This window comes from Taudactylus pleione, unplaced genomic scaffold (genome assembly GCF_031769625.1).
Source record: "Taudactylus pleione unplaced genomic scaffold, aTauple2 ptg000207l, whole genome shotgun sequence".
In the NCBI taxonomy this organism is placed as follows: domain Eukaryota; kingdom Metazoa; phylum Chordata; class Amphibia; order Anura; family Myobatrachidae; genus Taudactylus; species Taudactylus pleione.
The window spans coordinates 136,648-150,613 of record NW_028284609.1 but is presented as its reverse complement, the minus strand read 5'-3'; the positions used below and the strand labels follow the sequence as shown (position 1 = coordinate 150,613).

Genomic DNA, 13,966 nt, shown 5'->3' with positions numbered 1-13,966 from the left:
GTGAATATTTGTGAAATCAGTAGGTCCTTGTTTTTATTTGTAATTAATAAAACAAAAGCAGAACATTTTTTTTTTAACATTACAGAATATTTTGTATTGATCAGCAGAAAATTCCTGGAAAAATTTATTTTGATTCCATGATATAATAAACTAAAACGTGACAAATGCCAGACGTGAATCCATTTTACAGCCAGTATTTTAGGAGCAAAGGGTCAAATAAAGCTGGGAACTAGAATTGCGTTCTCTGAACAGTCCTATCATATATATATATACCAAACACTATACCCTAAGCTCAGTGATTCCCAAACTGTTCGCCGTGGCACCCTGGGGTGCCTCGAGACACTTGCAGGGGTGCCTCAGGTTGGTGGTCCATCACCAAATAAAATTATTTATGGTCAATGTTATGTAAATATGTGGGCAAACAGAAGTTCAAACCTGTCCACCGCCTCATAACTGACCCTAAGGATGACAGTTAAGCACAATTTACTTCACTAAAAAAAAAAAAAAAAAATTTAATTTCTCAATAACAAACAAACTTAGGGGTGCCATGAGTCAAAAAAGTTTGGGAACCACTGCCATAGCTAATGATTCCTATCTATGAGCCAACCGATGGTAACATTTTAAACTTAAATAAATGAGGGTACATGTTAATTTACAAGGTTCAGGTTTCAAATTTATTATATATATATATATATATATATATATATATATATATATATATATATATATATATATATATATATATATATATATATATATATATATATAGTTACTGGACTGCTACCAAAAGGGATTGTGATTTGGGATCTCTGACAACTTATCTTGGTTGAAGACATACAGATGCAGTAGAGTGGCTGAGTGTAGTTTTAACCAATCTAAATTATTGAAGTAATCAGAAGGAATTCATATGCTCAATGTTAATCAATATGGTATAATTGATGAACACTTAATTTAGTAAAGGAAGTACCAATCATGGCAAAACACATGTATTGCATTATCAAGGAAAGTGTGAATTCCAACTTCCACTACAAACTAGACTAGAGCAATCATGCATACAGAAAAATATTGTGTTATTAATTTATCTTCAATCAATGGTACCTGTCCCTTTGCTATGAGATATGCCACAATTGATGTATGCCCAAACTGGGCAGCTAGGTGAATACAACTGCAGCCTTCTCCATCAATGAGTGAGGGATCAGCACCGTATTTCATAAGCTGGACAACCATGGATAGATGCCCCTGTCTGAAGAGACATGTGGTTTATAGTTTTAGGTTATGAAACAGATTTATACATTAGAATATGAAAATGCAATTCCAATAAATAATAAAGAAAGATAAGCACCCCTGATAAATTACCATTACACTATTACCATGTCAGATTTATTTTAATCATTTATTTGAACTGCTAAGATCAGATAAAAAGGTGTATCCAATCCCGGTTGTGTGACTTTATTGCGTTGAAAAGAACTGTTTGACATTGCTGCGAGAGCCATCGCTTTGTCTTCAGACTCTTGGTAGCTTTACTGCAGCTTCTACCTCTAGGCTTGCCAAATGTCAGATTTTTTCAGGAACCAATCACAAGGTCTTGAAAGTTACTGTTAAAACTATTTTAGTTTGCAGTCAAACTCAAGCATCCAACAATCAAGGCTGGGATAGGGGGGGTCTATTTTTTATTTTTATATCATTTACGAGCTTTATAAAACAGGGAGTGCCATGACGACAAATTAGTTAGTAAATTAACATCTATTTTATTTTATTCTAGAAAGTTGAGAAAAGTTAATTAACTTAAATGTTAATTTGTTATGGCAGTAATATAGCATGTACTATGTTGCTGAATTCACATCAATGCAAGTCCTATAGTAGTATAATACTTTAATGCAAATGTTTTGCTTATGCATATCTACATTTTGTATGAGATACATTTACAATACACCACCTTGATAATTAGAGGCATAGGCCAACTCCTAAGTATGAAGGAAACGTTTCAAATTTGAAGTGCATTAAAAGAGTTTTCAATCTTCACTTGCGCCCTGGATACTGCAGAGCAGAAATACTTTCAGGACAACAAAAAGAGTTATGGTAGACTTACCATTGATTACTCTTTTTCTTCGAAGTCCATAGGGCCCACAGGGATACCATGGGGATAATGTGGTTGGAGTGATCCAGGCACCAAACTGTTAAGCTTTCAGCTCTTATGATACCTCTGGTCCTCCTCCATATATACCTGGCCCCCGGCCACAGGCATTTAGTTCTGTAAACAAGCCCAAGTCAGGAGAAGGAAAGAGGAGAAGGAAGAACAAATCGTAGAAACTCTCTCAAAAAATGAGGGAATACATGCCCGAAAGAAAAATTACCAAATGAAGCGGGGTGCGTCAGGGTGGGTGCCCTGTGAACTTCAAAAGAAAAAAAAAAAAAGTCATCAATGGTAAGTCTACCATAACTCTAATTTTCTTCTTCAGGGTCCATAGGTATACCATGGGGATGTCCCATAGCAGTTCCCCTAAGGGTGGGGGACGCTCCTGAGCAGAAAGGAAAACTCATTGGCCAAAGTGAAGCATACTGAGAGGCAAAAATATCAAAAAGGCGTAGAACCTAAGAAAAGTGTGGACAGAAGACCACGTGGTTGTCTTGTACAAATGTTCAACATAGGCACCAAGATGAAATGCCCACGATGGTTTCACAGACCAAGAAGAATGTTCTGTCGCTGTGTTTGGAACAGGGAGATCAGCCTTAGTGTAAACCTGGGAGGTAGTCATACATAACCATCAAGCCAGAGTTTGTTTGTTGGCTGGCCAATCTCGTTTGTGAAAACCATATAACACAAAAAGAGCTTCTGATTTTCTAACAGAGTTTGTACGCTCCACATAGATAGAGAGAGCACAAACCATATCCAGGAATATTTCACCTACAGAAAGATCTGAAGACTGAAAAAGCTAGAACCCCAATTTCTTCATTCACATGAAGATGGAACACTACCTTAGAAAGGTAACCCTCCCCTGTAGGGAGGACAGCTCTAACCAGGTGAAAAAAAAAAAATGAGGCGCAACAATAAAGTGCTTCCAAATTAGCAACTCTGCGTGCAGAAGAGATCGCGAGGAGAAAAAAAATGTCTTCGCTGTCAACCTCTTCCAATCTACAGAGTCCAGAGGTTCCAATGGGGGAGCTTGTAGCCCCTTGAGAACCAAAGACAAATGCCACGGTGCTACAAAAAGGTGGCTAAACTCGGAGAACCCCCTGAAAAAAATAATTCTAACACCCGGCAAGAGAGGAGAGTTTCTTTTGGAACAAGCAAGACAGCGCAGAAACCTGCACTCCCAGGGTGGCTAGGCAGATACCAAAGTCTAACCCAGCCTAGAAAAAAATAAGTACCCGGGAAACCCTAAAACGTTAGGGTCATACTATCTTGTGGGAACACCCAACAGAATGTCAAACTCTGTAACAGATTTGGGTATAGGAATGCTTTCGTGCCCTAAGCATCATTTAAATCACAGAGCTGGAGAAACCTTTGGCTCTTAAGATGGAAGCCTTAAGAGCCACCCCGTCAAGGATAGACTAGGTAAGTCCGGATGCAGGCAGGGACCCTGCAGTAACAGACCCGGCCATAGAAGTATAGGAAACTGAATAGTTATGTCGGTGAACCAATGACATCTAGGCCAAGCAGGAGACACTAGTATTACTTTTCTGCTTGAGTTTACGGAGGATCCTTGGGAGGAGGGAAATTGGAGGAAAGAAGTACGCCAGCTTGAAGCCCATCTTGCTGGCAGTGCATCCGTGTATGCGGCTGAGGGGTCTCTGGTCTTGGACCCGTACCTGGAGACCTTGTGGTTTGATGCCATGAGGTCTATGTCTGGTAGGTCCCATTTGTCCACCAGGAGTTGAAAAAAACCTCAGGAGGGAGAACGTGTATGTCCTGACGACTTAGGAAGCTCTTTTCCCAATTGAGGACTCTCAGGATGAATATTGCAGAGATAGCCAGAAGATGACATTCTGCCCAAACCAGAATGTTTGTCACTTCCCTCATAGCTGCATGACTATTGAGACAGGCTACTGTGGTAGTGTTGTCGGACTTGATCTGGACGAGAAGAGAGCAGAAGAGAAAAGAGGAGAAGAAGAAGAGAGAAGAAGAAGAGAGAAGAAATCTCCGGAGAGAGAAGGATCCTGTTACCGTATTAGATAATACTGTCCGTTCCATCTGGAGCGGAACTGAGCATATTCCACCATGTCGAAGGTGGATACCAGCTTCCCTAAGACCTGCATCGCCTATGATAGAATGGATACCCTTTGATTGCGGAGCAACTTGCGTACTCGCAATGACAGGGCCACAATCTTGTCCACTGGCAGAAACACCCTTTGTGCCAGAGAATTCAGAAGCACCCTCATATGTACCATCCGCTGTACTGGAGACAGAAGATTTCTTCCAATCGATTAACCAGTCATGCTTCTGTAGGCAGGCAATGTCAGTTGGAGATGGTGTAGAACCACTGGAGACTATGTCATTATCAGAAGACCCGTCCAGATATGGCCGTATTCTGATTCCCTGAAGCCTGAGATAGGCAGTCATCACTGCCATTATTTTGGTGTAGACCCGTGGGCCATCAAGAACCCAAAGTGCAGTGCCTAAAATTGGCAACGTTGTTTCAGGACAACAGACTGTACAAATTGTTGGTTAGATGGCTTAATCGGCACACGAAAGTATGCACCCTGAATATCCAGAGAAGCCAAAAAAAATTGCCAGGATCCATTGATCAAAGAGTTTCCATACGGAACTTGGGTACACTGGTAACACAAAAATTTGACCATAGTGTGTATGTCATAGGCAATATAGATTGTAAGCTCCACTGGGGCAGGGACAGATGTGTAAGATATTCTCTGTAAAGCGCTGCGGAATATGTGTGCGCTATATAAATAACTGGTAATAAATATATAAACTGTTGAGGGTTTTCAGATTTAGAATAGGGCAATGAGACCCATTCTGTTTCTGAACAAAAAATAAATTGGACTAATAATACTTTCCCTGTTGAACCACAGGAACCGGGATCAACACCCCTGCCTGCAGCACGGCGTAAATGGCCTCCTGTAGGGCCAAGTTCCTGACTCCGATGGAGGTGTTAGTGCAAAAATTTCTGGAGAGAATGTCTCCGAAAAGTGAGAGCATACCTCTGAAAAACCACTTCTCGGACCCAGGCGTCTGTTATTTGATGCCAGTAGTTCGCAAATTGAAGAAGTCGGACTCCCATCCTGGGCTCCCCCAGGAGAAGGCCCGTCCCATCAGGCAGGGGGTTTGTTATCTGGCTTAGAAGCTAGACGTGTGGCCGACCAGAACCTCTTAGCTTGCCTGGTGGTCATGCGAAGACTTCCTAGACTTTAATGAAGCCGTTAATGGCAGACCTGCTTTCGAGGACCTTAACCAAAAAAGCTCTATGAGCCACACCTGACGCTGCCGATGCTTCTCCCAAATAGGGGCAGATTCCCGTATGTGGGAGATATAGGTCAGCTGTTCTCTGGTAGCATTTGGTAGAGTATCCTCCAATCCCCTTGTCCATTCCTCAATAGCCTTGGACACCCAAGCCATAGCTGGTTGAGTAACAGCTCTATATGATGAAAAAGCTGCTTTAAGAAGTTTCAATTTTCCCATCTGTAGGATCTTTAAGAGGAGATGCCGACGGAATCTAAATGGGTCACCTGAGAATCCACGGTAGGAGGGACTTCCCATTTAGTACATGCAGTAGCTGGGAAAGGATATAAAGATGCTAATCTTTCCGTTTATCCGGGTTACTCCATGCCTTTTCCATCAGTTCAGTGAGCTGGCCGCCCTCCCCTCAGATTTAGGAAACTCAGATTTTACCATCTTCTGGTGTTCAAATACTGGAGCTTTCTTTCTAGGAGCCGACACATCATCCTGTATACTTCGGATTAATTTGACCGCCCTCATAAAAAAAAAAAAAAAAAAAAAAAGACATCCACTGTAGAAGGATGGTCCTCCTCTCCCGAGATAGATACTCTGGAAAAGAACCCGGCGCATCATCTGATTCCTCCGATGATGCGTCCGAATCTACATGCTGAGACCGATTAAAAACGAACGTCCGCTTAAGCGCCTGTTCGTAACAGCCGACTGAGCCATAATCTGACTTGAGTGGGTATAAACATACATCCTGGAAGGATGTATAGGAGGGACAAACATAGCATGCTGTGAGTATCCCATTAAAGGAGGCAGTTTAGGAGTAGCCAAATGATATACTAGCTGCGTCATCACCTGGGACAAGAAGGCACCCAAGATGACTCCTGTGCCAGGGCTGTTAGACTGGACTGATGATGTGGTTCTTTATAACAGACAGAACACCAACCATCCTGTATAAAGTCCTGAGGGGACAAGCCTGCCAAACAGGATTTACCTGAAACCAGCACAGAGGCCTCAACCTCCTGTTTCCCTTTACATTTTCCATAATAAAGTGTAACAATGCAATGTGACAGCCTTCACAAATACTAGTAAATATGAAGTACACAGAAAAACCCCTATCCACCTGTACCAGGGTGATGAAAAAAAACAGTGCTAGTTATAATTGACAGTCAGAAATAAAAGGCAGTATCAACACAGCAGCTAGCAAACAGTCACATACAATGCATATGTAATTTAGTTGCAATAGACTCTGAATCAACTACTCAAACACAAGGCTTGGTAGGATATAGGGCATCATATACCTGACCCGACGGAGAGCTATACAGGGAGACTGTCCCAAAATCTCCTGTGATTAAATTGCTTCAGCAGAGTACAGATAGTGGACTGTGTCTCATTTACACGAGGAGGGTAGGAGGAGCAATCTGCGTCTGGGTCGGGGGAGAAGCTTCAGGGGGAGAGACTACCTCCCCATAGCTGTATCAACCGACCAGGTACGCTGGCCTCAGGGCAGCAGAAGCTAAGAGTAGATAAGAGAAGAGAAGATAAGGCCCCGGTAGTCTAGTGAGGGAGCGGAGGCACATGTCCCTCACTGCGCAGCTTTCGGTGAGTCTCCAGCGCCGGAACCAAGGCCTGTTCGCGCAAGATTCCCACGTAAGCAAGGCATCACCTCACCTGACATCTCTGTGCGTCCGGGTGAGTTCCAGGCCCCAGCATCGCTGCTAGCAAGCTCTGCCGTGACCCGCCGAAATCACCAGAGACGTTACTGGTGTTTCGGCCCAGCGAAGGTAGGAGTCACAGTGCATGCATCTTAATACAGACACTCAGCATGGCTAACTCAAAACATAGAAAATAAAACAAAATAAAAGCTTGGGACTGTCTGAGCAGTCCTGTTACAAAGGTGCGTCTGAATCCTGCCGCACCAAACTAAAAACTGAATGCCTGTGTTCGGGGTATATATGGAGGAGGACCAGAGGCATCCTGGGAGCTGAAAGCTTAACTGTTTGGTGCCTGGATCACTCTAACCACATTATCCCCATGGTAGCCCTGTGGATCCCTATGGACCCTGAAGAAGAAATTAAGTTATCTGCGCCTTTTACTCTGTCTATAAATAAACAGATTTAAAATTAAATCAGTTGATATAAATATAGGACTTAAAAAGTGTAAACATTTATTTGGAAAGAGATTAAGGAGGACATGCACAGGTGAATGAATGAAAGCCATTGGAAGGTAGCACCAAGTGGGTATTCAATTAGAGACAATAAGCCGTTTTCATGTGTGAAAACCACTTTTCACGAAAGTAAAAAACTTATCGCCCAATTCAAATGCAGTTGACGTTAACACCCGATAATTCTCCATAGGATTTAACGGAATTTTTTTCACCACTTCCTGAACATATGAAATGTTGGGGAAAATCGCTATTTTAAAAGGGTAAAAATGTCAGGACTTGGTTCAGAACCACTGAGACACCCCCATAATGACTAATTAGGCAAAATACATTTTAAATTAGCTCAATTTAGCCAACGACTACGTTATTTTTGGGGTGAAAATTTACAAAGTGCAGGAAAACTGGTTAGTTGATGTGGGGCAGGTATATGGGGGTCCTATATGAGTGGGACATGTGTTTTTAAGATTGCAGGTGGGTTGTAGAGGTGTAATTTTTAAAAGTGACTTAAAATGACAAATGTATAGTTAGGGGTGCATAAAAATGCCTGTAATTTAAGTAGAGCGTTATTATACAGAAAAACTTTTACTTTCTATAATTTTTTCACTGTTTGAGAAAAATGTTTATAACAGCCATTTCACAAAATTAAAGAACCCCCAAATAATTTTATTATGGCCACTAATACAATATTAGTTTGTCTTGTTTGGGGTACAGATTTCCCCATTTTCACCTATACTTAATGAATGTAAAACCAGAAAGAATTATCGGGTGAAACACTTATCACCCATTTTCTAATTGGATTGCACAATGATTTAACACACACAGGTGTTAAGTAACATTTTTAGGGCGATATGCATGATAGGATAACACCAGTGAAAACTTATCACTTTCACCTCTAATTGAATTCCTTCATAAATATCTATGCAGGCAAATTTTGGAACACATTGGTGTATCATAAAAGATATAAAATGTCCATAATAATCTCACCTTGTTGCCCAATGAAGAGGAGTGGAGTTTAGATCCCCACCAAGTTGGTCCACAATAGCACCTTTAGATATGTAGAACCTGTAAAATAAAATAAAAAAAAAATGTTTATAATGGATAAGTATATAACAAAAAATAAATCACCAAGTTTTCAAATCCTGTTAAAAACCCCATCCAAAATAAAATGTTATCTTCGAGTGCATTCTGCACATTCCCGCTTTTCCTTGATATGTTAACTCACTATAACAGGCTTTCTGTCCTGATAGGTCTTGTCAAGTATTAGTATTTGTGTAGCCTGCAGTTAAGACACTCTGGGCAGGAGATAATCACAGTTATAAAATGTGTTGGGTTTTTATGAAAATTAAAATTATACCTTTATTTTGTAGGCAGTAGAGAATATGAAAAGCACAAGAGTGTAGCCAATATGTTCCATGTATGATAGAACAGAACAAACACTAAAATATATTCGCTGTGACCATCGCAAAAAATAAAAAATATATATGATATATCTATACATAGCATCAAAAAGTCCCTGGTAGGCACCTGTTTGTATGTTCGGGCTAATCTCGAGAACCTCTAGACTATTCCATAGAGTCGAGGAAGGTTTAGGTGTAAGGGAGCCGAGCAGCGACTATTTTCATTGACTAGACTATTTTAGTCTAGTCCAGAGGTGGCCAACCAGTCAGAGTCAAAGAGCCCAAAAATATCTCTAGGTATGTCAAAGAGCCAAGATCATGTGCACTCCGAAGGTGTACACACAAAAAGGGTTGTGGCCTTGTGCCAGCTATGCCACATCCCTGGTATGATTTTGTAGGAGCATGTAAAAGCAATGCGCACAACCACCATGAAGGTAACTATTAAAGGAAAATAAAAATCCAGAACATGAAAAAACATTGAAAAAAAAAAGATACAAATAAAATACACTGAAACAAGTCAGATCCACATAAAATACACTGAAACACCCACAACCACAAATAATACACTGAAAAAGCCACGTCCACAACAAATTCATAGGGTACAATCCAGACCCCCCACATGTCACTCCAGCCCCTCCTTGTGTCACTCCAGCAGTCAGTATCAGTCAGGAGAGCCGCATCAGAACAATAGAAGAGCCGCATGTGGCTCAAGAGCCACAGGTTGGCCACCGTTGGTTAGTCAATGAAAAAACAGACGTCCGAGCATTTCTTGGCTTACGCTGCCTAAACCATTCACGATATATCACAAAGATGGACTTTATTTTATACCATGTAGATTTTCCAGAAAAATTTATATAAGCCCAGTTTTTTTTATACAAACTTTACATTTTTCTCTTTTTTTACCGTTCCTATTTAATTTATGTGAAAAATGATTCCTTATTTTCAAATGTATCCAATTCCTGGTAAGAGTCTGCTTTGGCATGACAAAAAAAGCACTGGGACAGACACTTAACGTAGCTGGAGTTAGCCAGCGTGGAGACTGTTTTTCTCATGGACAATTTTTACGTGGCCCTTTTGAGTGTCAAGCCAGGAGGAAAAAACCACTAATGTTGTCTACTAGGCAATCTTAAAAGACTATCGCCGTAAATTCAAAATTGCTCCCGTGGAAAGCTGGGGCGGGTCGCTAGTGAATAAACGTAGTAACAGTAATCAGTTATGTATGCCACAAAGCAGTTTCATATTTTAGGAACTTTTAAAGGTGATTTACAGAATTTGTGGCATCAGGAGTTGAAAATTCTGAGTTCCCATGCTGGATAATTGATCAGGCTTATATGTATGCATACATACAGTGAGTAAAATAAGTATTGAACACATTAAAATTTTTCTCAGTAAACATATTTGTAATGGGGCTATTGTAATGACATTTTTACCAAATGTCAGCAACAACCCATGCAATCCACACATGCAAAGAAATCAAACCATAGATGTCCATAAATTAAGTTGTGTGTAATAATGTGAAATGACACAGGGAAAAAGTATTGAACACATGAAGGGAGGTGCAAAAAGGCATGGTAAGCCAAGACACCAGCTGTAATTACTAGAGATGTTACCAGAGACTGCAATTTCAAAGACACTACCAGTAATTAGAAAGCAATCCTGCCCCCTTGCCAGTGCAAATTAATATAAGCTGGTTTAGTCCCAACTGATGGCCTATAAAAAGGTGTCTCATTACCAAGGTGTCACACAAGAAACATCTCATGATGGGTAAAAGCAAAGAGCTCTTTCAAGACCTTCGCAACCTTATTGTTGCAAAACATACTGATGGCATTGGTTACAGAAGGATTTTTAAACTTCTGAATGTTCCAGTGAGCACTGTAGGGGCCATAATCCGTAAGTGGAAAGAACATAATTTCACCATAAACCGGCTTCGACCAGGTGCTCCTCGCAAGATTTCCGACAGAGGAGCGAAAAGAATCAGAAGAGTTGTACAAGAGCCAAGGACCACTTGTGGAGAGCTTCAGAAAGACCTGGAATTAGCAGGTACAATTGTTTCAAAGAAAACAGTAAATAATGCACTCAACCGCCATCATGGACTGTATGCACGCTCACCACGCAAGACTCCATTGCTTAAGAAAAAGCATGTTGAAGCTTGTTTAAAGTTTGCTGCACAACATTTGGACAAGCCTGTGAAATACTGGGGGAATATAGTCTGGTCAAATGAGACAAAAATTTAACTCTTTGGATGCCATAATACACACCATGTTTAGAGGAGAAATGGCACTGCACATCACCCCAAAAACACCATACCAACAGTGAAGTTTGGAGGTGGGAACATCATGGTGTGGGGCTGTTTCTCAGCATACAGTACTGGCATACTTCATATGATTGAAGGAAGGATGAATGGAAAAATGTACCGAGACATTCTTGATAAAATTCTGCTGCCATCTACCAGGATGCTGAAGATGAAACGAGGGTGGACATTTCAGCAAGACAATGATCCCAAACACACAACCAATTGGTTTCAGAAAAAGAAAATAAAGCTGCTAGAATGGCCCAGCCAATCACCTGACTTGAATCCAATTGAAAATCTATGGAAAGAACTATAGATCAGAGTTCATAGAAGATGTTCACAGAACCTTCAAGATGTGAAGACTGTTTGTGTGGAAGAATGGGCCAAAATCACACCTGAGCAATGTATGCGACTAGTTTCTCCATACAGGAGGCGTCTTGAAGCTATCATTATCAACAAAGACTTTGTACGAAGTATTAAATACATTTCAGTAAGCGTGTTCAATACTTTTTCCCTGTGTCAGTTCACATTATTACACATAAATCAAACCATAGGTGTCCATAAATTAAGTTCTTTGCATGTGTGGATTAAATGGGTTGTTGCTGACACTTGGTGAAAATTAATTACAATAGCCCCATTACAAAATGGGGATGTGTTCAATAATTATTTTATCCGCTGTACGCACACATAGGGGGAGATTCAATTAAGCACGCTGATGATAGCGCCGGGAAGGTGTTCCTGGAGCTACGCAATTCAGCGTGCTGTTAGGTCGACTAAAGGATTTCTTAAGCGAGCATAAATCAGACTAAAGCCCTGGCCGCGAGGCTGCTTTCTGTCTTAGTGCGGCGCTAACTGCCTTGCATCCGGCACTTTAGTTGGAGAATGCCGGTTCTCTCGACTAAACACAGAGATTACGTCACGAGAACCAGCATTCTCTGACTTAAGTTGTTATAGTCGGACTAAACTGCGAGGTGTTTTGAATAGCTCCGGGACCAACTTCCCAGAGCTATTCACCACACTCTGAATTGAATCGCCCCCACAGTAGAATAGATTCCGAAGAAGTAATAAACAGGTGACACAAGCACCTGCTAACCATTCATCACGGTGTCCCAATATGGTGGTGCAGTACAGTTTGCAGTAAGTCTTTGATTTTAATAGGTCACAATAACGATATTCTAGATTTGTATTTTTGCTTTATTCCAGAGAACATAAGAATATTTGACATGAGCGGATTTTCAGCAGACAGGCTTCATTTCATTATAATAATGTAATTGTAGCAGCTGTTCTCCTCTATGAATACCAGTTATCTTTACAGATATAAACATGTGCATTAAATTAGTGCACTATTGATTGCATCAAAACCTTTTAAAATAAAGAGCAGATTGTAAGCGTATTATGTAAAGGGGTCAGGACTACATAGTGGCGATTCTGAGCACTGCAGGCAGTAAGTACATAGCATGGCTATTATTCCATGAGATGTGGTACTGCAGTGTGACAATAAAATGATACTAACTTTACAAGATCTATCCTATTGTTAATGGCAGCCCAGTGAAGCAGAGTAACATTCTCTTTGTCAGGCTGTCGCACATCGTAGCCTGCTTCCACCAGCTCTCTGCAACGCTCGTAGATTCCATACCTAGAGATGCAAAAGGAAATCTGTCAAAAGCACAGAGAATATTGTTCATGCACATCACTGATAACATGGCAGGTCACAGATCAGACAATGACATGATTATTATTGGAGGTAAGTGTGTCATCTGTGGTGATGGTAGTGGGACATATTTCACCTCAGAAAATCTGCATTAATTGGTTTTTACATAACTCTATGCAATATTTAAGGGCACTCGAACCTCAACAAGTTCTCTCATGTGGGCTATGTTATCTCTCTGTGCTGGTTATTAGACAAGGCAGACATTAACTTGAATAAGCCACTAGCATCAATGTTATCTCCTTATATTATTAGACAAAGCAAAAAACATTTTTAACCAATGCCTTTATATTTATGCCTTTATATACTAGGCAGAGTTTTTATTATTTAATTTTCTTTGGATATGGTACCGCATTCAGATATATTTATATAAATTATAATTCTACTTTTATAGAAATGATCTATAGCTTTCAATCATGGCAGAAAACACTCAAAAGAGATTGGCTTTATTAAAAATGAGAAAGAAAAAACTGGTGCGCTAATCACTCAGGCGTTGTCTAATATAGAGACTTGCGGCTGACACCAGAGGAATACCTGTAAATCACCCTGAAAATTGAACATTTTTAATAAAATGATACTCATTTAATACACAAATCAAACAAACCAATACATTTTTTATAATATAATATATATATTATTTTTTTTATTGTACATGCATAAAAATCTTAGAACAATACACACTTATTTTAACAAGAGAATGTTAAAGAGTTTAAAAGTACCTAAATAATTACAACATCCTGGTTCAGAAATTGTGAATACGAGATATGTCCCTTTGATTAACAAACCACAGCTATCACCGTTCTACATAATTCTGGGATCACTTGTAGCTTAAGTCACTGCAGGAACACTGCAGCCCGCAGATGGGGACAACACAAGGCAGGCTGCTTTAGCGGGGCACCGCTAAAAGGGCATGGTTCATTTAAGGTGCAACGCACTGCTAAAACAGCCTAACGGGAACACTAACTTAGGGGGCCACTCAATTTGTACTGTACTCCAAATGCAATCCAAA

The 13,966-nt window shown here is 40.4% G+C and overlaps 1 protein-coding gene across 2 annotated transcripts in view; it reads right to left on the bottom strand.

The window, feature by feature from the left end:
- ZDHHC17 (zDHHC palmitoyltransferase 17) overlaps positions 1-13,966 on the bottom strand; it is an 86,803-nt gene that overhangs the window by 51,601 nt on the left and 21,236 nt on the right. The window contains exons 3-5 of one of the 2 annotated variants that reach the window (XM_088478090.1): positions 12,763-12,885; positions 8,547-8,624; positions 1,099-1,243 (exon numbers count right to left, since the gene is read on the bottom strand). In XM_088478090.1, the coding sequence (XP_088334216.1) occupies positions 1,099-1,243; positions 8,547-8,624; positions 12,763-12,885 (346 nt within the window). The remainder of the gene's footprint in view (positions 1-1,098; positions 1,244-8,546; positions 8,625-12,762; positions 12,886-13,966) is intronic. The other variant, XM_088478091.1, reaches the window with a different exon arrangement.